General features: G+C 41.4%; 1 protein-coding gene and 1 long non-coding RNA gene across 4 annotated transcripts in view; one reads left to right on the plus strand and one right to left on the minus strand.

Annotated features, from left to right (window-relative positions):
• Nucleotides 1–1,522: 1,522 nt before the first annotated feature.
• Nucleotides 1,523–12,488, minus strand: LOC140707371 (uncharacterized). 2 transcript variants are annotated; one of them, XR_012087381.2, is made up of 4 exons: nt 11,928–12,488; nt 7,930–8,056; nt 6,321–6,516; nt 1,523–6,154 (listed from the first exon to the last, which is right to left on the minus strand). It is a non-coding gene; the product is annotated as an uncharacterized LOC140707371 (long non-coding RNA). The 2 variants fall into 2 exon arrangements; XR_012087380.2 differs by lacking the exon at nt 11,928–12,488 and having other exon boundaries at nt 7,930–11,672.
• Nucleotides 12,489–12,556: 68 nt separating this feature from the next.
• Nucleotides 12,557–26,066, plus strand: part of SRGAP1 (SLIT-ROBO Rho GTPase activating protein 1) — a 145,842-nt gene continuing 132,332 nt past the window's right edge. The window contains exon 1 of one of the 2 annotated variants that reach the window (XR_013537065.1): nt 12,557–13,555. Coding sequence is in view for 1 of the 2 variants with exons in the window: in XM_020786024.3 (XP_020641683.3) it covers nt 13,486–13,555 (70 nt within the window). In the remaining variant the exon portion in view is untranslated. The remainder of the gene's footprint in view (nt 13,556–26,066) is intronic. The other variant, XM_020786024.3, reaches the window with a different exon arrangement.

Raw genomic sequence — 26,066 nt, forward strand, 5'->3', positions numbered from 1 at the left:
AGTACCTGAAAATGTTACAAAAGTGACATAAAGATGATGTGAGCTTTTAGGTTTTTCAAATTCTTCACCAGGCAAGATGGTGGAAACATTAAGGGATGAAAAAGGCACGCGTTTTTTTAAAAAGTTGAGCTGGTGTGTATGCCATTTTTTGTCTCTCTGGAGTTGCAGGATGTCATGTGAATTTACTTTATTGTCATTGTACTTCTGTACAATGAAATTAAATGCCATCTCCAGTAACGTAATAATAAAAACATACAGGAACATACCATCCATAAAATAAAAAACATAGCACGTTACATATGAAACACATCCGTCTCATTGACATCCACATCCTTCTCATTCAATTTCCCATCGCACAACAGATTAATATTGCACTATACAGTGGAATTCAGTATAGCTGCAGCTCTGGGATAGAAACTGTTTTTCAATCTATTTGTCTTTGTTTTAATTATCCTATACCGCCTTCCAGATTGTAACAACTGAAAGAGGGAATGGCCCGGGTGTGATGGATCTTTGAGAATATTTTGGGCTTTCTTAAGACATCAGGAATTATAGAGATCTTCCAAAAAGGAAAGAGGGCAGCCAATAATCTTCTGGGCCATTGTAATAATCCTCTGGAGCATTTTCCTATCTGCCATTGTACAGTTAGCAAACCATATACCAGAGCAATAGGTGAAAATATTCTCTATGATACAGTGATAAAAGGTTACCAGCAGTTTTCCATTCAGTTGTTGTCTCCTGAGAAGTCTCAGGTAATACAGTCTCTGCTGGGACCTCTTAATGACTGCTGTAATACAAGTGCCCCAGGATAGATCCTCCTTGATGATAACACCCAATGTAAATAGATTCCATGACAACAATAGGTGTAACCTTTTCAGTTTCTAGCTTGCTGAGATGCCCCAAGGGCATGTCACTCCATCCCACACTGACTAAACGCAGCGGGACCCAACCTTTTTCGGACCGCAGACTGGTTGGGGGTGCGGGCTCTGTTCGTGGGGGGGCGGGGCACCCCACGCTCGTGGGTGGGCTTATCACGCTCATGGGTGGGCGTGTCGTGCTTGCGGAGGGGCGTGTTGTTTGTGGGCGGGTGTGTCGCACTCGCGGAGGGGCGTGTCGCACTCATGCGCATGCCCGCGAGTGCGACATGGCCACCTGCAAGCACAACATCCCCACCCTGCAAGCGTGACATGCCCCTCCACAAGTGTGACACGCCCACCCGCCAGTGTGACATGCCCATCGTGCATGCAGAAACATAAAGCATAAAGAAACACGGCAGTCTCTGCATGCAGCTGAGCTGGACATTACATTTTGATAACAGACTAGATTAACTAAGTCAATTGCAGCCAAATTGTGGGTCTCTGACAGATGGCCACCCAACTCCTACTTCACAGTGAAAAGGTGTACAAATAGGGGGCAGAACGAGTAGTAACAGCCACAGTAAAATGATTACACAAAACCAACAACAATCTATATATATTCAAGTCACTATTGTATAAAACTATTCTAAATGTTTTCTTGGAACTTTTTTTTTGTTTGCTTTTTTTCTTCTTTTTTACTTGCAGTAATATACAGTACTTTCACACAGTTCTGTGACTTTATGTGATGGATGTGAGATTCTATCATAAGGCATGCTATTTTTTTCCCTTCTCATTATGGTATAATAACTATAACTATGCATGATTCTGAGCCTCGACGATTCCAGTTATTTAGTGGGAACAGTCTCATATGCTTGCTCAGACTAACACAGCTACTTCTTTGAAAACATAATTCCTCCCTACTTTGCATAAAACAAACATCTCTGGAACACCTTTCTGAATGCCTGCACTGTGCCAAATATACACAGCAACATGGAAAATAAACCTTAGTTCCATCAATCTACCTTTTATGTTTACAACCACAATTTCCGAAGTTGCAGCTTAGGCATATATTACAAGTAATGTGGGACTCTAATTCATAAATCTACAAACCACAAGACATAAACACATTCACCAGTGTGTCTATTTCTGTGTCCCTGGTTTTTACTCACCTGCCCTACAAACATGGCTGTGCCACTACTTTCATTTATCCACTGCCAGGATCTCTAAGCCATAACCAGACCACCACCAGAGGGAAGAAAATAGGTGAAAATCTTCAAGGAAGTCCACAACTATGCAAGCACATCTGTGCTTCTTGATATTATATATAGTGGAGAGTCTCCATTCAGTGGTCTATAAGGAAATATCTAGTTATCTTTATTTTATTTTATGGGTTCTGTCACTTCCTCTGAATTTCCTCGGTTGAAGCCATAATGTGGCCCATGAACTGTGGTTTGGCCAGTATTTCCTCTCATGTATATGTACAGTATAAATCTCATCTGCCTATTAGACATTGAGCTCCTTCAGCAATTTTTCGTTCAGCCGTGCTGAAGGAGCAAAAGAATAATTATAGTGTGGAATCATCTTGAATCTAGCTAGTCTGGAAATTATTTTTTTTTTTACAAGTTACAGTTTCAAAGCACAAAAAGGAGTTACTTGCCATTTTAACAACCCAAACCTCCTTCTTTCTTAACTGAAGGTGAACTCCTAGCCACTTTTATTTTTATTTGCATTTTCCGTTGTTAGCTAGTGCAGTAACTAGACCCACCAAATATAGACATGTGTATTGTTTATTAACACCATAGCCCATTAAGGCTAATCCATTGTTGGTCTCAACCGGACTAGACCCACTTATATTAATAGGACTTGCTAGTCACATACATTGATTTCAACTCTTCCATTGATATCTGCTGTTAATGGTAACTAATACTGATTTTTGCTCTTTGGATTAAGTTCTTCACATCCGTTAGGTCTTTTCAGTGATGGATGTCTTGGCTGTGGACAACTGGACCTAAACTGCTTGTCCCACTGTTGAGCTAGTTTCAATGGAGTGATGCAATGTGGTATGGTAGTTAAAGATTTGGATTCGGGAGCCCTGGGTTCAAATTCACACTTGGTCATGGAAACTCACTGGATTACTTTTGGGTTGGACCCTAACCTACATGACAGGGTTATTGTGAGGATTAAGCAGAGAGGATAAGAACCAAATATGCCAGCTTGAGTTCATGGAAGAAAAATGGAATAATGTGTATTCAAATAATAGAGTGGGATCATTGAGTGGTAAATCAACATGTATGGAAATCTCATTGATTCAAGGGGTCTGCTCTAGTAAGGATTACTGGTTGGATCCAGAACACTGTCTTTTGAACATTAAAGCAGGCTTTTAAAAAGTTTAAGGAGAAATGTTTTTATTTTGCTATGTGTTTTATTCTGCTGTGCCCTTCCAATTGTACTGCAGTTCTTAATACTATTCTTTATGTTTTATAGGCACTGTAGCCTGAGTGAAGCTGAGAAGCAATTGTACTGTCAAGTATTCTGCATTCTGTAAAACAACATAACAGCTGATAACCGTGCAAGAAAGCCAGGGGATATCACCTTGTGGGAACCCTTGGATTCAAATCCCTGCCACTTATCCTTGAACTTGCTAGGTAGCCTTAGGCAAACAATTGGTTCTCTACCAAAATTCTCTTCCTGTAAAATGATCTGCTTTCCCAGATTGCTATGAAGAGAAAAGAGATAAAAGAGGCTCTGCAGAAATTATGAATAATAACTACTGCTACGAGGCAAGGCTGATATTTTCTAGCACTGTAATATATATTATTAATAATGAAGGCATAACAGAATGCATTATTAAAGGACTGTGGATTTTTAAAAACTGATCTTTAGAGTTTCATTAATTTTCATGTTCCAGAGCTTGTTAGGGAAAAGAAGTTAAGAAACAATATCCATCCTTTCCCTTTAATACTGTATTAGAGACAGAAATAACAGGTATGCAAAATGCGATCAATTGCTGATGTATTGAGAGCTCTGAATTATTTTATACATTCACTCAAAAGAACCAATGCAACACTGATACAGAGCATGGGTAAAAACAAAACATAAAACATAAATAAATAAATAAATAAATAAATAAATAAATAAATAAATAAATAAATAAATAAATAAATAAATAAATAAATAAATAAATAAATAAATAAACAAACAAACAAACAAACAAACAAACAAAAATGTGGTGACATCTTAAAGACTGTTATGTTTTAATGTGAGCTTTTAGATCAAATTCACTTCCTCAGACATAAGAGTGAGACTATATGGCAAATATTTATACATTTATACATGGCTCCAAAATAAAGAGACAGTGTATGGTTAGTAGACACAAGCTGCAAATTGTGTGAGTCAATGTGGTATTTCACACATTACTTAATACCCGTTTGATATTCAGTTCTTTTCAGTTCTTATGTTTAGAGGAGAAAAAACAAGTATAAGACTGTGTGGCCTGCAAGATTACAGAAATGTAAGGGTGGATGATGCCTTTTATTGGGCCACTATAAAATCATACAAACTGCAAACTCTCATGGAGAAGATTCAAGGAACCCCAGTCTATAGATAACAACAGTAGAAACAAGATGATTGTTCTGGTGTTACATGAATGATAATGGGTTAAGAATCCCTGCCTTGTTCTGCAAAGGTGGCTGTAGTTAGTTGGGAAGTAGCACTGTTGTCAAAAATGGCACAGATCACATTAGCAAACGAACAAGTAAAAGTGTCCTTGATATTGTGTGTGACATTGTTGGGTCCTGTAATTGTGTTGCTAGAATAGATGTGGGGTCAGAGCTGGTATCAGAGCAAGAGTTAGTCCCCCATCTCTGTATGTGTTGTGTAGTCTGTTTTACATCAATAATCACTTGAGATTGGAGGGTGTTGTCTGTAATTAAGTATAGGTCTACTACCAAGGGCTTGGGAGAGTGAAGTATTCTTGTTAAGGACAGGTTGGAGATTATTTATGAAGTGTATGAGTGGTCTCAGTTGTGGTCTGAAAGTGACAACTAGCTATGTTCAGTTGTTTTCTCATGTGGGTCTGTCTTGTAGTAGGTTGCTTCTGTATGTTCATTTTGCCAGGTTAATTTGTTCTTTAGCCATACTGGATGTATACTGAAGTCTGAGAAATACAATCTGTAGATCCTTCAGTTTGGATCTTCTATCTTGTGTGTCTCAGCAGTTGCAATTCTACTTGAGGGCCTGGCTGTAAATAATAGATTTTGTGGTGTGTTCAAGATATAAGCTGGAGGCATGCAAGCTGCCATATTGACCAGGTTTTGGATACAGTGTGGTGCTAAAATGTCTATGTTGTAACTTCACAATGGTGTCTAGAAAATGCACCTGTTGTGTAGATTGGTCCAGGTCAGGTTGATCTCAGATGAAAGTTATCAAAATCCCAGTGGAATTTCTCTAGGGCTTTCTTTTTGTGGGTCCAGATCGAAACAATGCCATCAATGCATCTCAAATAGAGGAGTGGGTTTTGGGTACAACAGTTAAGAAACTGTTGTTCTGTGTCAGCCATAAATATATTTGCATATTGTGCAGTCATGCAAGTGCCCATGACAGTTCCATTGATCTGGAGATAGATTTTATTATAAACGGTGAAGTAGTTGTGTGTGAGCATGAAGTCACAGACGGTGACTATGTGGGCTTTGTCTTTATTTTGAATGGAATTTCTGACTGCCTATAGTCTGTTTCAGTGTGGGTTGTTAGAGTAAAGAACTTCTACATACACTGTGGCTAAAATGGTATAGTCAGGGAGGTCATGAGTGGATTGAAGTTTCCTTAGAAAGTCCGTGGTATCGCTTACAAAGCTATGTGCATAGGTGGCATATGTTTTGATGATGAAGTCCACATATCCATATACCCCAACAGTATGGTATCAATGCTTGGTACAATTGGTCTACTGGGGTTCCCTGGTTTGTGTATTTTTGGTAGCAGGTAGAAGGTTGAGATTCTTGCAATGAGTTAGTCAGATTTTTTTTTTTTGGTATATTTTCTGGGACATTTTTTCCTAAGGTTTTGTAATTCCTCTTGATATTTAGCAACTGAGTTTGTAGTTACAAGCTAGTAAAATCTGGGAGTTGGACAAGTGTCTCTCAGCTTCCTTTGTGTATTTCTATTTGTCCATGACAACCACATTGCTGGCCTTCTCTGTTTCTTTGATGGTGATGTTAAGATTGTTCTTCAGGCTGTGTATATCATCACACTCTGCCCAACTCCGCCTGAGTAGCCGCTGTCTAGGGGGGCAGGATAGAAATCTAATAAATAAAATAAAATAAAATAAACTCAGACTTTATGGTAAACCATGTCAACAATTAAATTTTCAAAGGCACAGCCTGTTGCAGCAAATCAGCAAATAATCTTTTGGCATCTTAAAAGATGAACAAGTTTTATTTGGCTTTCTTGGGACTACAGCCTACTTACATCTTTTGGTTCCAGTTCATGAAGGCTTGTGCCAAATAAAACTTGTTGGTCTTTAAGGTGCTATAAGACTCTTTGTTGTTTCTGCCTGCAATGAAGGAATCCGCATTTAGCTTATTCACAATGAAGAATATCGAATTAGACTTTCTTTTCTGAAGATGCCCAGTGGAATGCAAGAAGTTATATCTTTATTTTAGCTCTGAAAAATAGAGAGAGAGAGAGAGAGAGAGAGAGAGAGAGAGAGAGAGAGAGAGAGAGAGAGAGAGAGAGAGAGAGAGAGAGAGAGAGAGAGAGAACTTTTGTCAATTCAGAACAAAACAAGGGTTTGGTTAATGTTTTCTAAACAAGCACATTGCACACACACAGGAAATGTTGGCTCTGATATCAGTCACTGCCCCATCTCCACCCTTCTTGGTCTTAATCTAGTTCAGGCTTCCACATCTACAGTCTGTATCTCTACAAAGTGATCCATTAAAACTAGACCTTTCTCAGACGCATTCTTTGTTAGTGACCAAAGTATATACTGTACTGAGGAGAAATGCAAGAAGAGGCATCTGGAGTTTCTTTAACTTTTCCATGTCAAACTGTGTCTATCAATTCTATAAGGCACACCAAAATGACAACATATATTAGCAGAATGAATTTATTATTTATTTAACATCCAAACGAGAGTGATTTCAATAGATCTACTCCAACTATCAGTTAAGTGTGGATCTAGTCCAGAAATAGGAAGCTATTCTTCCTTCATTTTTCTTTTGGTACATGTGTACTTATGTACCCAGTGGAACAATCACTGCTGTAATCAGAGAACATGCACAATCTCTTTTTCAAGAAATTAGACATTGTTAATTTTGCTATCCTTATATTTGTGAAATTCCTCATGACATAATGCTACAATGATTAGTACTTTTGGGCAATGAGAAAAAAGGTGGTTGCCTTCTCCATTAGAGATAAATTACTGAAGATTTCTATAAAGCATTATGAATGTATTTCTGCCACCAGCTTGTTCCTTGAAAAATGAGTGCTCAGCTTTCGCATTTAGGAGTGCTGATGGGATTCGTTATGCTATGAGCTTAGTCTGTCTCAGTTGTATTCCAGGAAAGGCACTCACTTAGAGGGCCTTTTTTTATTAGTAGCATAAGTAATGAAGTATTCCAACAGCTAATTAGAACATATAGTGAAATCTTGCAATGAAAAAGCTTTCTTTAGTCTTATTCCTCTTTTGTATACATATTCATGACATTATATGTTTAAATACAAACGATTCCTTTATTATGGAGATAGGTATGTTTATCCTCATCATTTAAAGCTTCCATATCTAAAAGCCATTATCTCATGAACTCAGGAAAATCAACTGTGTATGTGAGCATATGCGCAATAAACACGTGTGCACCACAGCAATATAAAAGACTATGTGTGTGTTCAGATTCAGTGCTGGACCCATCATTATGCAGATTGGGGCAGCTCTCTCAGGTAGCTAATATGAAGAGTCATAAAAGGGCAGTTTGTACTTTGTATTTATTGTTTCTGTCTTGTCAGGGATAGGAAGGATGTTCATGCGCCTTTCTAACTCATGTACCAAAATAAATGACTGGCTTTGGGCACTACACACCTCTGGTTGGATGACAGCAGAATCACATCTAGGGTTGCCAGGTCTCAGGGTGCCAGCCGAAGTTTCAGGCAATTGCTAGGCCTCCCAGGATATCCAGGTGGCAAGACAAATCTCAGGGCAAGTGGTGCTGGAGGAAAAGAAAGTCTGGTTTTATTGTGGGGTGGTGGCTTTGAATCTCAATGGGCACCAGGATGCACTGGTGCTTGTGTGTTGCACAGAGGTTTTTAGAGAGCAATTCAAGAACTCCATACTCTCTCTCTCTTCTTGCCTCCTGTGTGCACACATAAACAATTTTGTCGGTGTTATACAGGGACCTGCACCATCACCTCAGGCTTTGGTCCTGAAATCTTCAGAGGAACCTGGCAACCATAATTGTATCCGTTTTGCCTGAGTAACAAAATGTCTTGGATTGGTTGACTTCAAATGTTCCTTTGCTGAGTGCTATTTTAATGGCACATAATTCTCCACTGCAACTTACTACCTAGCTATAAGAGCAACTGTATTTAGACATGCAAGAGCAGGTGATATCTTTTGGGACCACTAAAAAATAATAATCATGCAATCTGCTAGCTTTCGTGGATCAGAACCACTTCATCAGGTATGCACCATTGTGAAGAATATAACGTCCAAAAGTTCTTGGCAAGATGGATTTCTCTGGCCATGCCCTTCTTAGATGTTAGTCAGGAAAGATGCAGGCTGCATTACAGCTGTTCTTTTAAAGTTACAGCTGAAACAGCTATGGATTGGGTATCCACACCCCTGTTTTTCAAAGAGGCACAGGCCATGCACACACACACACCTTCCTCTTTGGCCTTTCTTGGAAAAGGATGTGTTTCTGCTTGGCTGGTATGTGTGTGTGTGAGACACCGAAAACATAAGTCTTCTATCTGCGAAATGGGATGATAATTTAGTAAATGCACTAGATTTGGCCAATTGAGGTCAGATTAAAGTTAAAACAACATTACCTAGTGGTTACAGTCCTGCTCCACTGATGTTGAGAGTCCATGTCTCTTCTTATTGGTATGGGTAGGGAGCGCTATTTCTTGGTATCTTAGTAATTTTGCCACTTTTTAAACGTTTGGACTTTACATCTAAGGGTAACTTTCCTGGCAAAATCCATCTTGCCATGAACTTTTGGACATTCTTCACACTGGTACACGCCTGATAAAGTGGTTCCGAAAGCTTACAGATTCTATGATAATTTTTAGTTATCTATAAAGGTATTGTAACGGCCTCCCTCTACCTCACAAAGGGGGTCACTACGTCACTCTCAATCACTCGTCTTTTCCACTGCCACCAACCATTCCTTCAAATAAGTAGCTTCAGGCCAAAATATGATTCAAAATAAAAACTCAGGTTTATTGGGTACAAATAAAAGGAATGGTAAATCACTTCTAATAAATAATAAGTCAATCACTATGATCAAGGCACTAGCATACACAAACTCTCACACTATAACACAGATCTCCTAACTCCTATCCAAGCCCTATCAGTCCCTATCTGTCCCTATCTCCACTCTCTCACACACATTCACTCACATTTATACCACAGCTCCACCCCTTATGTCCCACCCTCCGTCACACTATTGGTAGATGACTCACAGCTTTAGCAGTGACGGACAGGTGAGGTCATAGCTGTATGTAACAGGTATCACCTAATCTTACATTTGTATTTTGTAAGTATTTTTATTTTAATGGAATTATGAAGATATGGAAAAATAGCCACACACACGCCAGTAACAACAAGATACAGGGCCTAAATCTAGTTGTAAATCCCAACTACAGTAGAGTCATTGAATTAATAGGATTTATTTAAGGGTTGATTCAGCATTTGATTCAATAGGTCTATATTCTTAGGATTAGCAGCTGGATTTAGGATCATGACTGTTATTTATTGCTTCGTTTCCCCCCCTCCGACCGTGACCCAATTTATCCCTGTTATTCTAGGATATATATGTTATATGCATCAATGACTAGGTCTCTCTGCCACAAACCACTCACCTCTAGATTTTGGCTATTGACAAACTCTTTGGTAAGGTGTAAACTAATGAGGATAAAAGGGTAAATGAAAATATTTGCTATTTCTGGGGTTAGATCAAAGTGTTATACAATGGAAGTTTATCAAGTTAAATTTAAGAAATTTACTTTTGCAGAAGTAGAATTAGAGCCACTGAAAGGAATGACAACAAAGAAACAAAAGCCCTTCAGGGTTCATTTTGTTAATGAAAGCATTACATTTAGACACTGCCTTCCCATATAGTCTGTATATCTAAAGAAAAGAACAAGCTTCCTGTAATAATCTTGCCCATGTCCTCAGAAGTTCTCACTATCTTCGCCTCTGATATTAAAAAGCCTAAATTTCCCCGTGACTTACACTGTGTGATCCAAGCCATCGCAATGTGATTGCATGTTGTCTAAGTCAGAGCCGACTTTAGTCTAAAGCCCTGAGCTTATTGACTCTTTCAAACATCTTGGAAGAAGATTACACCCATGTAATAACATACAATCCTTCTGCAATCCTGGAGGGGGGGGAATAGGAGTCTCTTGGAGATGGTTATTTTGAGTTGATTCAGACAAGCCACCTTTGAATCCACATATAATTCAGAAACTAAATGTTATCTCTGTGGCTCAAAAAAAAAAAAAAAAGCTTCAACCCCTGGCATGCTCCCAAACTGCCTGTCAAGCATAAATACCTACGTCATCTTATGGCCATATAAGGGAAGCAGCTCCTAATGCAGAGCGGACTGCAAGAGGTCACCCTGGAGACTGACTGTCAGACTTCTGCCTTTGCATATAATTCCTCTCATAGAGTTCAAAGATTCTACTGCAGGAAAGGGCTAACAATATTTTGGCCTTTTGAAAAATGCAGATGCCTGATCAATTTGTTTACCAGGGAAAAGAAAAGCAGGATGGGTGTATCCACCATAGGCAATGCCACATTTCTTTCAAATCATCTTCCCCTCTCCAGGGCAAACCTCCTAGCTACAATCTGATTCCTAAACCCTCTCTGGCATTAGGCCTTCTTAAATTTGAGAGCCAACCATTGCAGTTTAAGTGGCTAAAGAGTCAGATTAGGGCAGGTGAGAGCTATCTTCCAATCCCTGCAGCGTTAACTTGAAGCTCAGACTGGGAGATCTTGGGAGACCCGCTATGTACCTCAGCCTAACATATCTCACAAGGCTCTTGGGAGGATAACATTGTGGGGAGGAGAAGGACCATGGATGGCATCCTGAGGTCCATGGGGAAAAGGCTGCAGAGGCATGGACTCCATAAATACTATATAGTAGAAGGCGAAATGAGCCTGTTTCCCCCTCAAAAGGACAATCAACTGGATTTTTTTGTTACCTGCACCCATTAACTAATAATAGTGGTTTAGATATTTATTTATTATTTATTTATTGAATTTATGCCCCACCCCCCACCCCAATTTAGTCCACTGACTACTCTGGGCGGCTAACAACATATAAAAATAAACCATTTAAAATATAAAACAAGCAATACAACAACAGACAAGGACCGGGAAGCCAGAGGTTAGGAGTTAGATTCCCCACTGCGCCTCCTGGGAGAAGAGCTAGCCTGTGTAGTCAATGGGCAAGCTACCCCCCCCCCCAACAGAATAAAGGGATGGGACGCCACTTTTATGTATTCTCTACCAAGAAAACCCTGGAAAGGGTCGCCAGAAGTTAGAACTGCCTTGACGGCTGATTATTTATTATGTAAACATCCACAACAAACTCCCTGTGATTCCCTCCCCCCCCCGCCCGCTCCGGCGAGGGCCCTTCGCCCGCCCTCAGCCCAGGCCGGCGCGCGCCTTCCTTCAGCCGCGGGCCGCGAGGGCGCGTTGCTGCCCGAGAGGCGGGTGTGGCCGCTGCGGTCCCATTCACACGCCGGTCATAGTAGTAGAAGAGGAGCCGCCTGGTTACGTCGTACGGCACCGTTCCTATGAAAGGCATGTGCGCGTATCATGCCCAGACACACACAGTTTCACCTCTCGCTCACCTCCCCGCCCAAAAAACATTTGGAGGCTGGCAAGCAAGCGACGAGCAGCCGCCAGACGACCTCGGTTTTTCCTCGGAAGGAAACAATGCTCGTGCGCTCGTGCGACGTGATCCCCAAACTAAGCAGCCCGTCTCCCGCTGCCTCCCAACCCCACTCTCCCTCTTTCCGCCCTCCAGCCACACGCCTTGCAGACAGCCGCGGATTTAACTTTCCACGCCGCGATCAAGGGCTTCCCGACACCTTATCTCTGCCTGACACCCCTTTCGCTTGCAAAGCCCCGCTCGCCATATGCTGGCGGCGGGGCGAGGGAGGGAGGGGAAAGGGCAGCAGGGCCCCCTCCCCTCCCCTCCCCGCGCTCCTTGCAGCTGCCGGGCCTGGCTAGCCCCGCTCGCGCTCTCTTTCCCCGCGGCACCTCGCCTGGCAAAGCCGGGGCTGAAACTCAAGCCTCTCCAGCGGGGAACCTGGGCTGGGGCCGGTCGCTCAACACCCCCCCCCTCCCCAGGAGGTCTTCGGGCAGCCTAGCTTCCTAAGTCACACCCACTGCGCTCTGCCATTGGGCGGCGGCGGCAGAACGGGGATCGCCATTGGGTGCTAGAGACGTCGTTACACACACACACACACACACACACACACAGAGAGAGAGAGAGAGAGAGAGAGAGAGAGAGAGAGAGAGAGAGAGAGAGAGAGTCTCGGGCGCGCCTGGACTAGCCACCCAGTTTCTCTCTCTCCCTCGGTCCGGACGGCTTTGGCGGCGTGGGGGTGGGCGACGCGCACACCTCCCGGTTTCCAGGCCAGCCGCTGGAGGAAGCGGAGGTGTAGCCAAAGCTCTGGCCTCACAAGGGGGGGGGGGGAAAGCGAGAGGGCCGGAGGCGAGGACAAGCCCGCAGGCGGGAGAACTTTGCTGTATTCACAGGAGCGGGGACACCGGAAGGCGCGGGCGGGGGAGCACCTTGGGGTGTGTGTGGAGGTTGGGGTTAGACGGCGCCGGAGGCTCCCGGGAGTCGCCTTGCCTCGTTTTCAGCCTCCAGAAGGCGGCGGCAGCGGCGGCGTTGGCGGCGTGACTGGAGTGCCATAAGGAGCCCCTGGGAGGACCGCAGACTTTTTTTTTGCCTTGGAGGCATTCCTCTCCACGCCGTGGGGCGAGCGGTGCAGCAGACAATGCTGCGGTCCGGCGGCTGGACTCGGACGCGGACTTAGGCAGCAGCAGCCGCCGCCTCATTAGTCTTCCGGAGGGAAAAGAAAAGAGTTCTCCCCGTGCTTACTAGTCGCTTTTTCCAGTTCTTTGCTGCTGCTGCTGCTGCGCTTAGGGATGGTGCCGGCTCCAGGATTAGCCTGAAGTTCTTCCTCCTCTTCTTATTTTCTTCGGGGAGTGCCCCGCCGGTTCAGTTCTTAGCGCTTGCAGATCCGGCGTGGGACGCCCACAAGGGAGAGGGTCTCCTGCCTGCCCCCCCCCCCCGCTTCGCTTCTGAACGACCTCCCTGCTGGACGACAATATTGGCATACACAATTGCAAAAGCTTTTTTACCCCTCGCTTCCCCGTCGAAGCAGAAACTTGTGGATGATGTCAACTCCAAGCAGATTCAAAAAGGACAAAGAGATCATAGCCGAATATGAAAGTCAAGTGAAAGGTAAAAAAGGGTGGGAGGGGTGGGTTAGGGTGCCTTTGGTTTTTCCCTCCCCCCACATGTAAGCTCTCTCAAGAATACAGATCTTTTGCTCCAGATTAATTAACCAAGAAGAACTGGCTCTCCCTGGTTCTGTACAGTATATGCAACCCCTAACATGGGTTACTACAATCATCTTTATCTCTCCCTCTGCTCCAGACAATCAAAATGGCATTGGTTTGAGCTCAGGGGGAAAGTCCACTTCTACATCACCCGCTTACTGCGATAAATTGTGCTCTCTCTGTGAGTTTGTGTCATGAGGCTGAATGCAACCATTTCAGATGATAAGTGTTCCAACTTCCAGCTGGAGACTTGTGACAGTCATCCAGTTCATGGAAGTCAAAGTGTCTAGTAGGGAAGAAAATGTGTAAGTAGGAGAGATACTGGAAGACCATTTATTTGGATAGTTTTCCCCCCAGGAATGATGGTCAGAGTTGACCTTGAGCTGCAGTTAATCTGGAAGTGAAGATTGTCACCTCTGCTACCTGATCCTAGGATTCTGATAACACAGATAATGATTGCTGTGCATAATTCCTCTGTAGGCTGCACTTTGAGAGATGTGTGTATATTTCTGTATCTGTGCTCCACAAAAGCTGCGTGGCATCAGTTTATCAGAGGAAAGGGTGGTAGCTAGTTCACAACTCCATGTATAAGGAACAACTGCTGAGCATGTGCATCTTCCCTTTAATCATTTAGGAATGTGCAAGCAGTCTTAAAACCTGTCTTTTGCCAGCAGAAGTGACAATGAGAAACACCAGTTTTTTGACCTTTTCCTATATACAGTACAGTACTGTACATCAATTCTGTTTACCCTCGTGGATATATTTTTCTGTCACACACTGGTGATGAGTTCAAAATTTTAGATCATATTTCATGAACTCTACTTCTGTATTATGCAAAATAGCTCATTATATCCTGGATTCCTGATAAGTCACTCCTGTTCTGTAGACCTTGGCAGCCATTGAGTAAAAATGTCTTCTTAAAACAAGCAAGACCTTCCTTCTGTTGATGTGTGAGCACATAGGATGTTCTTTATTTTGGCAGCTGAAAATCAACATGGGCTGTATTGAAAGTTGCCAGCATTATTTGCATATGCACTAAAACTTTGTTTCAGGTTTGTGTTTGTCTTTAAGAAAAAATATTTGAAATACACATTACATATGCAAATCCAATTTATGATATATGCCGGTGCCAGGAACTTTCTTTTCTGGTTGGTAGTTAATCTTTACCATGGGGAGTTGGGTGGCAACCACCCACTTGCTCTCTTTTCCCCCCCTCCCCATCATCCAAGGATGTGGTCATACTCTCTTTGTCATTTCTTTGCTTCCGTTTGTTTCTCCAGCAGATGATTAGTATGCATCTTCCTTTTCCTGCCCTCACTTTTAGGGCACCCCCACATTTCAAATCACATTGTTTCAGGAAGGGCATTGGAAGTGAAGCTCTGGATGTCATTTTTCTCATGTTCCTGTGAGATCTCTCTTTACCCTGAGCTGTATGGGGAAAGCAGCCTGTTTTTCCCCTCAGCAGAGGCAGTTGTTAAAGATGCTCACGGCCTATCAGATTGGCATAGAAGGGGAAGGGAGGTGCTGCAGTTCCTCAGCTCAGATGAAAGAGTTATTGGAGGGAAGAAACAGCAGCAGATAGTTTGCTTTTAAAAGTTTAAAAAGCTTTCTCATTTGCCCCATTATACTAATTCTTGTACTACCCTTTTAAATTTTCTTCTTGGTTATTTCCTTTTATTTCTGCTCCATTTAATCTATCCTTTGTTCCTCTTTCTGTATTTCTCCTCTTTTTTGTTTTTGCCTAAGTTCTTACCTTTTAAAAATTTATGGTCTTTTTACTCTGTCCTATCATTGCCCTTTTCTTTCTCCATATCTCACCCTTTGCTTGGTTTTGGTTTTTCTTCCTTTACCCCAAACTTCAAAGGCATCAGTAGCTTTGGGTTGGAGAAGGCCATGCCCTAAGATGAGATATCCCCGCCTTGGTCAGACTCCCATATCATCACTGAGTGTTCTTCTCCATCCGAATAGCTTGTAAAGACTATGCATCATGTGATATGCATAGGAATTAGTAAGGGTGGGTTGGTTGAGTTGTGTGAGCCATCAAGTTGGAATCAACTTCTAGTGATCCTAATAGGGCTTCCAAGGTAAGTGAGATATTTAAGGAGTGGAGTTTCTGTGGCTGAGCAAGGATTTGAATCATGGTCTCCAGAGCCCTACTCCATCACTTTATTCACTAACACCATGCCGGGAATCCAGTGTTTACTTGGAAATAAATCCCATTGAGTTTGAGGCAGTTTAGTTCCATGTAAATACATATAGGGTAAAAAGGAGATTGTGTCTGCCTCATCTGCTTGGGAGGAAAAGGGAGATGTTGTTGATATATTTCACTACCAGGAAAGATTTATGTGCCTGGATTTCTTGAAACTTCCTCTATTGCAAGCATATGGTGTTTGGTCCAATGGACTCATGCACAGGAGTGCAGACTTACAAAGGAGAGAGAGATGAAGGCAGGAGAGCATTTCTGAGAGAGATGATACTTAGAAACATAAGAATGAGAAGCACAGCAATGTCAGCCTTGATTGGCAGTGCTCTCCAGAGTTTCAGGCACGATTTCTTCTTAGCCGTACCTAGAAGTCATTGGTGTTCTCTGGTGGTCTGCCCTCTAAGTGCTAATCATGCCCATCCTTGCTTAGCTTCTGAAGTTAGATGGGGGTTTGTTCAGGGTAGCATGTTGTGCAATTTTTGTAGATGGCTGCAATTCATTCCCTCAAATAGTCTGCCTTTCTGTAAACTGATTTTCTGTTGTTGCTGAAGAAAGTGGTTCAGCACCTGCCCTATCTCTGTTTACTGTAAGCTGCTTTGCCCTCTGCCCTGACAGCTATGATATGACCAATCTCAAACCTGTTTTATTCAGTTAAGCAGAGAACTAAGTCTTTATAGGCAATGAAGTTCTTGTAGTGACACATCTGCACTATCAGTGTTTTTTTTAAAGCAGAGAAGCACTAGAAAGTGAACATAACTACAGTTGTTGTCTGTATCCAAGTTGGAGACGTTTGCTTGACCCTTAGCATTTTTATCAAAGCTGTCTCTCATACATGGGCACATACAAGTTGATAGATGGGAGTCTGCATAACTGTTTTGTGATATGCGTCCCAGAGTGTGTGGCTGCTGCCAAAATGGTGGGATAACAAGTCATCACTCCCCTACCACACCGTCCTTTATATTCATCCACCAGGAACTCTTTGTATTAGGCCTGGGCTTTCATAGTCATGAAAGACGGGGTTTATTTTAGCAATTTTGAGAGACAGAGAACATGTGGGAAAGGGGGTTGAAACTCAACTAGCACTTCTGTGCTTCCCGTTGGCTAACAACTGCTATTGTAGTTCTGAGAAAACTCATTTAGTCCTGGTGATTAAGACCTGAATGAGATAACCTGTCTCAAATGTGATCTGTGTGTCATACAGATATCATCTATGGGGCAAACAGGGAGCAAACCTCTGATAGTTACAGAGCCCCAGGCATCCATGTTTATTTCATTTGTGTCCATGCATGTTGATTCTTAATTACTTTCTTGCTGTTAAGATCGTGTCTGATTTTATGGGGCATGCAGTGTCCTTAAAATGGTGATTTGTCATGATATCATTGAAAAAACCCAGAAATGTGTTTCTTATATATATATTTTTCAGAAAAGTAACTTACATTTTTTTAGAAAATAGTCAAATCTTGCTTTTGGCTAGTGGCCTGTGGATGGGGGTAGTTTAGGTTGATCTAAATAAATACATTAAAAGGATGGCAGTTAACGTAATTTTGGCAGAAGCATCCATGGAAAGCAAAAGTGGTGGCATCTCTTTATCATTAACAAACTGCATAAGCCTGTTGTTAAGGAGACAAAGAATCATTTGACTATTTTGCTTCCAACCCAGGACACCAGTTGTGAGTGATTGCCAACACCAAATTTCTTAGTACTGAAGTTCCAGATTAATTTTCCTGCCAGCACTTAATATTTAATTAATTAATTAATTTAAATGTTATTCAGCATGTTACAGCCCTAACAATTATCTGCATGAAGAAGTCTCATTTGTCTTTATGTTGTTGTGTGCTGTCAAGTCGCCTCTGACTTACGACGACCATGTGAGTTAGCAATCTCCAAAATGTGCTGTCCTCAACAGTCCTGCTCAACTCTTGTAATCTCAATCCTGTATCTTCCTTTAAGGAATCAATGCATCTCATATTTGGTCTTCTCTTTTCCGACTACCTTAAAGTCTTCCCAGCATTATTGTCTTTTCTAGAGAATCTTGCCTTCTCATTACGTGCCCAAAAATATGATCCTTATGGCTTTTGCTAAAACTGGTAATGGCATCTTAAAGGAGCTCATGTGGCAAAAAGCGGTAGTGCCAAGGGAGGTGAAGTGGAAAGAAGGACCACTCTTGCATATATAACAAAGACCTGAGCTTTAAATATGAAAAATGACAGTGAGTTGATGACAGTGATGATTTCAAAAACAGATTCTTGAAGACTATGTCTGATATGAATTGTTGTTCTTGTGTATTCTGAGAACATATTGCAAAGAACAGACTACGAGAAGCAGCATACCTTTTATATGTGTGCATGTGTACACATGCATTATCTATTGTGTAAGAGAGAGGATTTAGGCTGTCACGTTTTAGAGAACTGTCTATACAATTGAAAGTATATACTGTATTGGTTAATCTGATCAATTAAATGTTAAGTTATGATAATAATCATTCTTTGCAGTGTGCTTTACCAGATTGTGGTGGTCTCGTATGTATGTTTTATTCAGAGAGGGACTAATTAGGAAGCTAATTACCACTTATCTTTTTCATGAAGAATAGACACATGAAATTAGCACTCCTGGACCAGGCGAAGGTCATGTCTAGTGCAGCATTTCTGTCCTTACAGTGGCCATACACAGTAAGTGTCTGCGGGAAATCCACAGGGAGGACATGAGTGCTGGCTCATGTTCCCCAGCAACGTATATGGTTGGGGAATGTCAAGGTGCCAGTACAGTTTAGCTTGTTTTTATAGCTGAACCAACCACAAGAAAGTTGAGCAGTTTGCTTGTTTGTTTCTTCACATGGCGCAGTGTTTAATTAGCAGAGATAAATATAGTTGAAACATCATGATAAACAAATGCCTGATTGTGCAGGAGAAATGATGTAGACACAAGATTCCGTGTTTTCAACTAAAGCAGATACAGATGCGTCTGAAGATCGACACTCATGCAGATAACTTTTCACATTTTTTTTTTCAAATCCTGTTGGAATAGCTAGATGGCTGTGTGTGTTTTATTAGAATTTGCTTGTTCATCTATGGTGTAAAAGTTGTATTTCTCGGTGTGCATGATCTAAAGTCAGATTGTAATCTTGTACAGTGGGGTCTTGACTTGAGAACTTAATCTGTATTGGAAGGCGGTTCTCAAGTCAAAAAGTCTGTAGGTCAAGTCTCCATTGACCTACAGTGCATTGAAAACCGATTAATCCCGTAACAGGCCATTTTTGTTCCATTTTGGTTTTTTTCTGGTCTGTAAGTCAATTCTCAGGCTGCAAGTCAAACCTAAATTTTGCGGCCAGAGAAGTCTGTAACTCAAAAAGTCTATAAGTCAAGCCGTCTGTAAGTCAAGGGTCCACTTACTGAGCTGGACACTGGATGCCAACATTTGTCTGGGAGCAAGCTTGTAAGACTGCTGTTGCTTTCAGCTTCATGGAAAATAATCATCTATGCTTTTGCAGTGTCTTAGAACTTTAAAAACGTTTTGGGCTGAATAACAAGAATCTACTGTTAATTTGTAACAAAGAAACAATATTTAACCAGCATAATGTATAAACAGAGTCAAAGTCAATTACTCTTTGACTTTGGTTCAAAATCTGTACGCAGAAGTTTTGTAAATGAACAAAAATAGTTGTCTTCCTTTTTTACATGTTGAAGTTCTGTAAGTGGTGTTTAATTTTTTTTTCAAGCCATATCTTTTGTTTTTTTATTTGTCAGATACAAACTATTCAACAAGATAAGTTGGGAAAGTGTGCCTTGCATACAGTCAAAATGGTCAGATATTAAGACCTCCAAAGTAGGATTGGTGAAAAGGAAATATTTTAACTTACTGATGTTGTTAGTCCAAGGAAGGAAGAAATAAAAAGTTTCATCCCAGGGTTTAATTGTTAAACTAGGGTTAGCAACTTTTTATCTGTTCATCTTTCTAGGAACCTAGTGATTATACATCAGTTTATATATTACAGCTGTCATGTCAAACTCCTTTGAGTTGCTACATATGGCAGCTGTTACCATGTGTTCAGCAGCCCAATATGTTGATTTGGCAGTTTCAGTCCAGGCTCTGCAAGTGGAAAGAAAAAACAGGGGGACAGGTAGCTGTAGTCTTTGTTCTTTCTTTGTCCATGTCAGAAGCACCACAGTACAATTAATAAATATGCCATATAGTCACTCATCTAATGTTCTTTCTAAAGTGGAAAGATTTTCCAACAGGATACTATTGTTGCCGAGGGGATACCCTAATGTGTTCACATTCCTCACATTCTTTGGGGAGGCTTTTCCATGTCACCCAATAACATACTGAACACTGCTTAGTCTAAATGGTAAACTGCTACATTCACACAACTTAACATTTGGTGATAGCTTCTAAAAGTATTCTCTGTATTCTGGCAGTTGTTAAAGAGACAGAAATAAATGGAGAGAACATAAGGGGATGGTCATAAAAGGTAGAAGGGCACATCTTCTCATGTCTTACTGTAATTTTGGATGCTGCCTAAGATCCTAGAATGCGGTATCTAAAATGATGTTCAGAACCTTTCTAAAGTTACATCATCAACAATACATCAATGATTAGAAACTACTTTATTGTCTTTACATCTGCATAAATGTGTATTATGTTTAGTCCAAGTCCATTGATCAAACAGTTTACTGGTGTCTGATTTATTTTCCCCCATATGTAATGGTGTTTGGAGGGATTCCCATTTATCAGCAACTGCAGAAGTTCCATTGGCTCCTTGTAGGCCCATTTTCCTCTGACATATGGACTACTGTGGGCTGCATCTGTCTCTTTCTCTGAATTGGAAGGTTCCCTCCAGCCTTAAGAAATAGAAAACAGTATTTAAGCCTTAAAGATGTGTGGGAACATGTACCTTCCAGGAGAAAGAGTCCCCTTTTTGGGTCCTCCCCCACCTGGCATTGGGAGTTCATCAGTGTCCTGGGAGTTCATTGGGAGTTGATGGGCAGCATGCAACGTGAGGATTGTGCAGTCTTTATCCCTGACTGTGCCTCCTGTGAGAAGAGCCAGCCTGTATAGTCATGAACAAGCTGCATAGTCCCAGGGTGCCCCCAGAAGAAGGGAATGGTAAACCACATCTGTGTATTGTCCACTTTGAAAACCCTGAAAAGCGTCGCCGTAAAGGTCAACTTGATCACACACACACACACACACACACACACACACACACACACACACACACACACACACACACACACACACACACACACACACACACATATACACAGAGAGAGAGAGAGGCATACACACGTACACACATTTGTAGAAGGTAAGAGAAAAACTAGAAGTCCCAGGCATTACTTTGTATCTGTGCTATATGGTTCTTCAGTCATTCATATGAAAACTCTTCTCCTTATTCCACATTTTTCTTTTCTTTTGATTTCTTTATAATAGTGCTAGTATTTCACATTTGCTTTCCTTTACAGTTAGGATTTTTTTCCTCAAAAGTAAACACCAATTTTAAGGACAGCATTACAGTGTATTAACACTTATTGTAGAAATGTGAATGAACTTCCTTATGAATATGGTTGATGAGAGACAGAGTGTGTACCTTAGAAACTGGGAATCTCTTTGACTCCTAGAGACAATACAACTGTCTTTGTCTATTTAAAAAAAAAAGTGGAAATAAATGTACAATATAGTTTTCTATATGTGACAAGTGTGACAGACATCTATCCAATAGCTGCAGACTCAATTTTTTGAACAGCTTGAGAGCAAGATACAGTGGTGCCTCGACTTATGAGTTTAATCTGTTCCAGAAAATGGTCGTAACTCGAAATAGTCGTTTAGTCAGGACGTTTGTGAGTCGAGGCACCACTATACAAGAATACAGACAAGCCATTGTGCTCACCATTAATTATTTAAGATAGTAATAATGATTGAAAACTCTGTAAGGGAGTACTCAGAAATGTTGGATCAAAACTATCATCTAAACTAATGTAATTTCTCTTTGCCAAAGAAGATAAATAGTTTAACCTGTAAAGCAAGTCACAGAAATCTGCATTCGATTATTGCACTTGAATTTTAACACACAGGTCTGCAGGAGTTTGGATCAACTAGAATTGCTTGCATTGTCCCTGAATCTCTTAATTGACAATGCTACATTGGTAAAAGAGATGAAAGTGATAATATATTCCATCAGTAATGGTGTCCATATCAATCCTGAATGCATTGTCTTGCAATAATAGTGCTGTAGGTAATCTTCACCATATGCAAATTACGTATTTTAGGATGATCTTATACTGCCAAATCTTTTATCTATAGAATGGATTCTGGCTTGTTAGAACAACTCTCTCAACTTCTGGCTTGGGCAGGATCAACAACAATTTCTCTGTTGCAGAAGTCAGAGAAATAACAGGGATGTTGGTAAGACTTTGGACCCGAGTCTCAAGTCCAAGTCCAAGTCTCTGGGACCATGTCCCAAGTCTGGCTATTTGGTACCAAGACCCAAGCCTCAAGACCTAGTTCAAAGTCACAAGTCACTTGCCCTGCCCCCCCCCCCAAGCTTAGGATTCAGGACTTGGGCCTTGTGCTGCCTGCCCCCACTGCCATCAACCTACTTGTTGCTGCCACCTCTGTTTGGGAGCCAATCCACTGCCTCCCCCCAAATGCATGTGCTGACCAGCTGATAGGCCAGCTCAAAACAGACCCTTTGAAGCAGGAGGAAGGCAGAGGGCCTTTCATAGTGACACTCTAGCCTGCTGCACTCTGAGGGCAGGTCCTTTGACCTGCCTTTTCCTCTAAGTTGCCCTGGTGATGCTCTATGGCAGGCTAGAATATCACCAGGGCAATTTACAGGAAGAGAGAGGTTAGAGGACCTGCTCTCTGATTATGGCAGGCTGGAGCATTACCATGAAAGGCCCTCTGATGTGCTGTATTTGAAGATGGCGGTGGTGGCAGCAGGTAGGCTGGCAGGAATGGGGGGGCATTGGGACTTGACAATGTGACTCGGAGTAATGGATCCAAGTCACAAGTCAAGTCCAAGTCAAGTCACAGGTGTGACTTAAATTTGATTCAACAGTGAGTCACAAGTCTCCATCTCTGAGAAATGTTAAGGTTCCTAAAGAAACCATCAATGTACACATCTTTGTTTGCAGAAAGCAGCGCTCAATTTAAGGTGCTCTTGGTTCCAGAATCCCTTACATTAAACATGTAGTAGGTCCACATGCAGAAGCCTTGTCCAAACGAAGGCACAACTTGTTTTGTATTGTATACCCTTTTACAGATCAGAGACATCTACCATTTAAAACATGTGGGTTAATTCTCATTGGCTTTTCTGGGTTTCCTTCTCCCTGCTTAGCATTCTCCACTAAATGGCAAATGTTTGGGATCCAAAGGTATGCTTATGACGTGAACTAGCCCTGATGAACTTTGGACTCCATCACTTTCCCTTTCTGGTTTGTGTGTCTGAAGAAGTCAGAAGCATCTGCTTTAAGGTTTAAAACAATCACAGTCCCTTCATAATGATAGAACTGAGGCTTTTTTCGAAGATGATTTGAAAGCAAACCAGTTGAAACTGTTGCTTAATTCCTGGTACATTCTCAAACTGTAGTTTAAACCACTGGACAATTTCTAAGGTTTTGCAGTTTTCCCCTTCCTGTGGACCTTGAGGGCCACATACCTCTTCCAAAAGCTGTGCCCTTGCAAAAATATTTGACAAAGCCAGAAGTGTAATTTATCTTATACCCCTTCTAGCTGTTGGCTTTAGGTCTTTGAAGATGTTTTTAAAAAAGAAACAGGAAGATACCAAATCTTTAAAACAGGCATTTCCAGGTCTAGAATAGACCTGGAAGAAACAAGGTGGTTTGTGCAAACTGGGAAGACACAATTAACAATTTTGGTGTTGAGGGGGTTGCAGTTTCCCTGGGGCGCATTGTGTGGCGCTTGTATTGCACTTAAGCCACCCTGAGATGACAAACCACAGTTCCCTGGTTTTGGATGATTCGTCTTAAACTGGAAGTAAACATTTTGTGTCTTACCTGGTATGCAGAAGGAAAAAAGAAGAGAAATTGTGAGTTCAAGGCTTGCCATTACTCATCCACAAAATCTTCTGTTAGAAGACTTTCTAACTGTCTCCAGTTTCTTTTGAGTGCCATTTTGTAGGATATGTTTTAAGATATCATGGTAATAATACAGTAGGAGCTGTAGTTTCATTTATCTGCAGTTTGCCACAGCCCTATATACAACAAACAAGCGTGCCACCTTGTTGCTTTTGTCTTGCCCCCTTGTATGTTGTATACATAGGGTTCCCTCATATTTGCAATTTCAGGCATCCACGTTAGATGTGGATGCTTGCAGATATGGGGGTCTTACTATATCATGAATTACCCTCAGGGCTCTGCTTGCTGTTTTTTCTGCTTTGCAGAATATCTAACTTGTTTGCTAATGTCACTAACTGTAGTGATTTCTCTAAGTACAGCTGTGAAGATAGAAAAGGAGTCCTGCTCCTGAGCAGTAGAGATAAAAAGGGAGTCTAAAGATGCTCTCTATAAAATTGTGTCTGGAAAAACAAATAATAGCTTTACAGGAAGTATGCTGTAATTAACACTATGACTTGGCATTTCTGGTAAACCATATTTGGAATCACTACAAATCTAACTGATTTACCAGTTAATGGTTTGTATAAAGCAATCATTGGAACTCTTTCTGTTTAGCTGCAGTGGGGAAATAAAAGGAGTCTAGTAGGTATGTGTAAGTTGTTTTCTCCAGGCTCTTAAATGGATGTATTCTTCACTCTGATGTGCTGTATATGATGTATTAGCTATCCTGTAGATGGGATTATGTAGACAGTTTTGCTGTTTTAACACATTATGTGTCAGTGACCAAGTTCCATTGAAAGGTGCTGTAAACAATGGGACTTGTTATTTCAGTAGGCAAGTGTGGCATTATACTACATGTCAGTTAGACAACTTCGACTAAAATAGTCTGGAATAATCAAGTACATCAAAAATTCCAAAAAATATTAACAAGTGATAAGTGCAAGGACTTCCTGACCTCCACCACAAATCCCATTGAACCTGCTGACAAAATCAAAGGATTTGATGGATTAATTGAGCATTTTCACTTTGAACATAGGTACTCTACAGGTACGGGTACTCTATTCAAAGTCCTAGCAAACCCCTAAACTCAAAAGCTTGGTTCGATTCCAATTGCAGGGACCTGAAAGAATGTATCCAAAATGTGTATAGCACTTATAGAAAATCTGACTGTATCCAAGCTTTACAGAAATATCTTCCCAGAAAAAACTAAGGGATTGTATAAATGAAAAAAGCAGATATATGTTCTTGAGCAATGACATAAGCTGCAACTAGCTGTAACCCCTAAAAATAATAAGCTACAGTGGGGTCTTGACTTAAGAACTTAATCCATATTGGAAGGCAGTTCTCAAGTCAAAAAGTTCTCAGGTCAAATCTGCGTTTCCCATAGGAATGCATTGAGAACCATTTGATCCGTATCTGCTCTTTTCTGTCCATAGAAACTAATGGGAAACTGCTATTCCGCCTTTGACCACTAGAGGGGGATATTTTGTTTCTTTTTTTTTCCTTAGGTCAAGAAAGGTTCAGGGAAGGCAGGGAAAATACAGTCCAGGCAGTCTGAAGACTGTCTCTCAATACACTCTCTAAACGCTGGGAGGAGTGAGGAAGCAGACAGGCACCCTTTTCACTGGCCAGCAGTTAACTGAAAGTTCAAATTTTGCACTTTCCCTGCCTCCCATGTGGGTTTTTTTTCAGTTCGTAACTCAAATCTAAGTATGTAAGTCAAGTCAATATTTTCCTATGAGAGTGGTTTGTAAGTCAAAATGTTCTTAACTCGGGCCGTTCTTAAGTCAAGACCCCACTGTATTCTGGGCCATCCTCCAGGATGGAGACACACGATCCCACCATGATTTCGCCACAAAGATGGGTCCAACATTTCTCGGACCTCTTCTTCAACAAGGACATAGTTCCTGGTGCCCCTATTATACTCTCTTCACTTGACCTTCCTGTATGGCCACCAGTAACCACTGAAGAGATTAAAGAATTAATAACACTTCTGAAAATAGAGAAAACGGCTGGTCCTGATGCCATTCCGCCAGACTTATTGAACTGTGAACTGGACTGGTGGACTTTATTACTTGCTTCCCTCTGTACCACTATAGATAGCACAGGATTTATACCCAAATTTTGGACCAACT

The sequence above is a fragment of the Pogona vitticeps genome, chromosome 5 (assembly GCF_051106095.1).
Source record: "Pogona vitticeps strain Pit_001003342236 chromosome 5, PviZW2.1, whole genome shotgun sequence".
Classification (NCBI taxonomy): domain Eukaryota; kingdom Metazoa; phylum Chordata; class Lepidosauria; order Squamata; family Agamidae; genus Pogona; species Pogona vitticeps.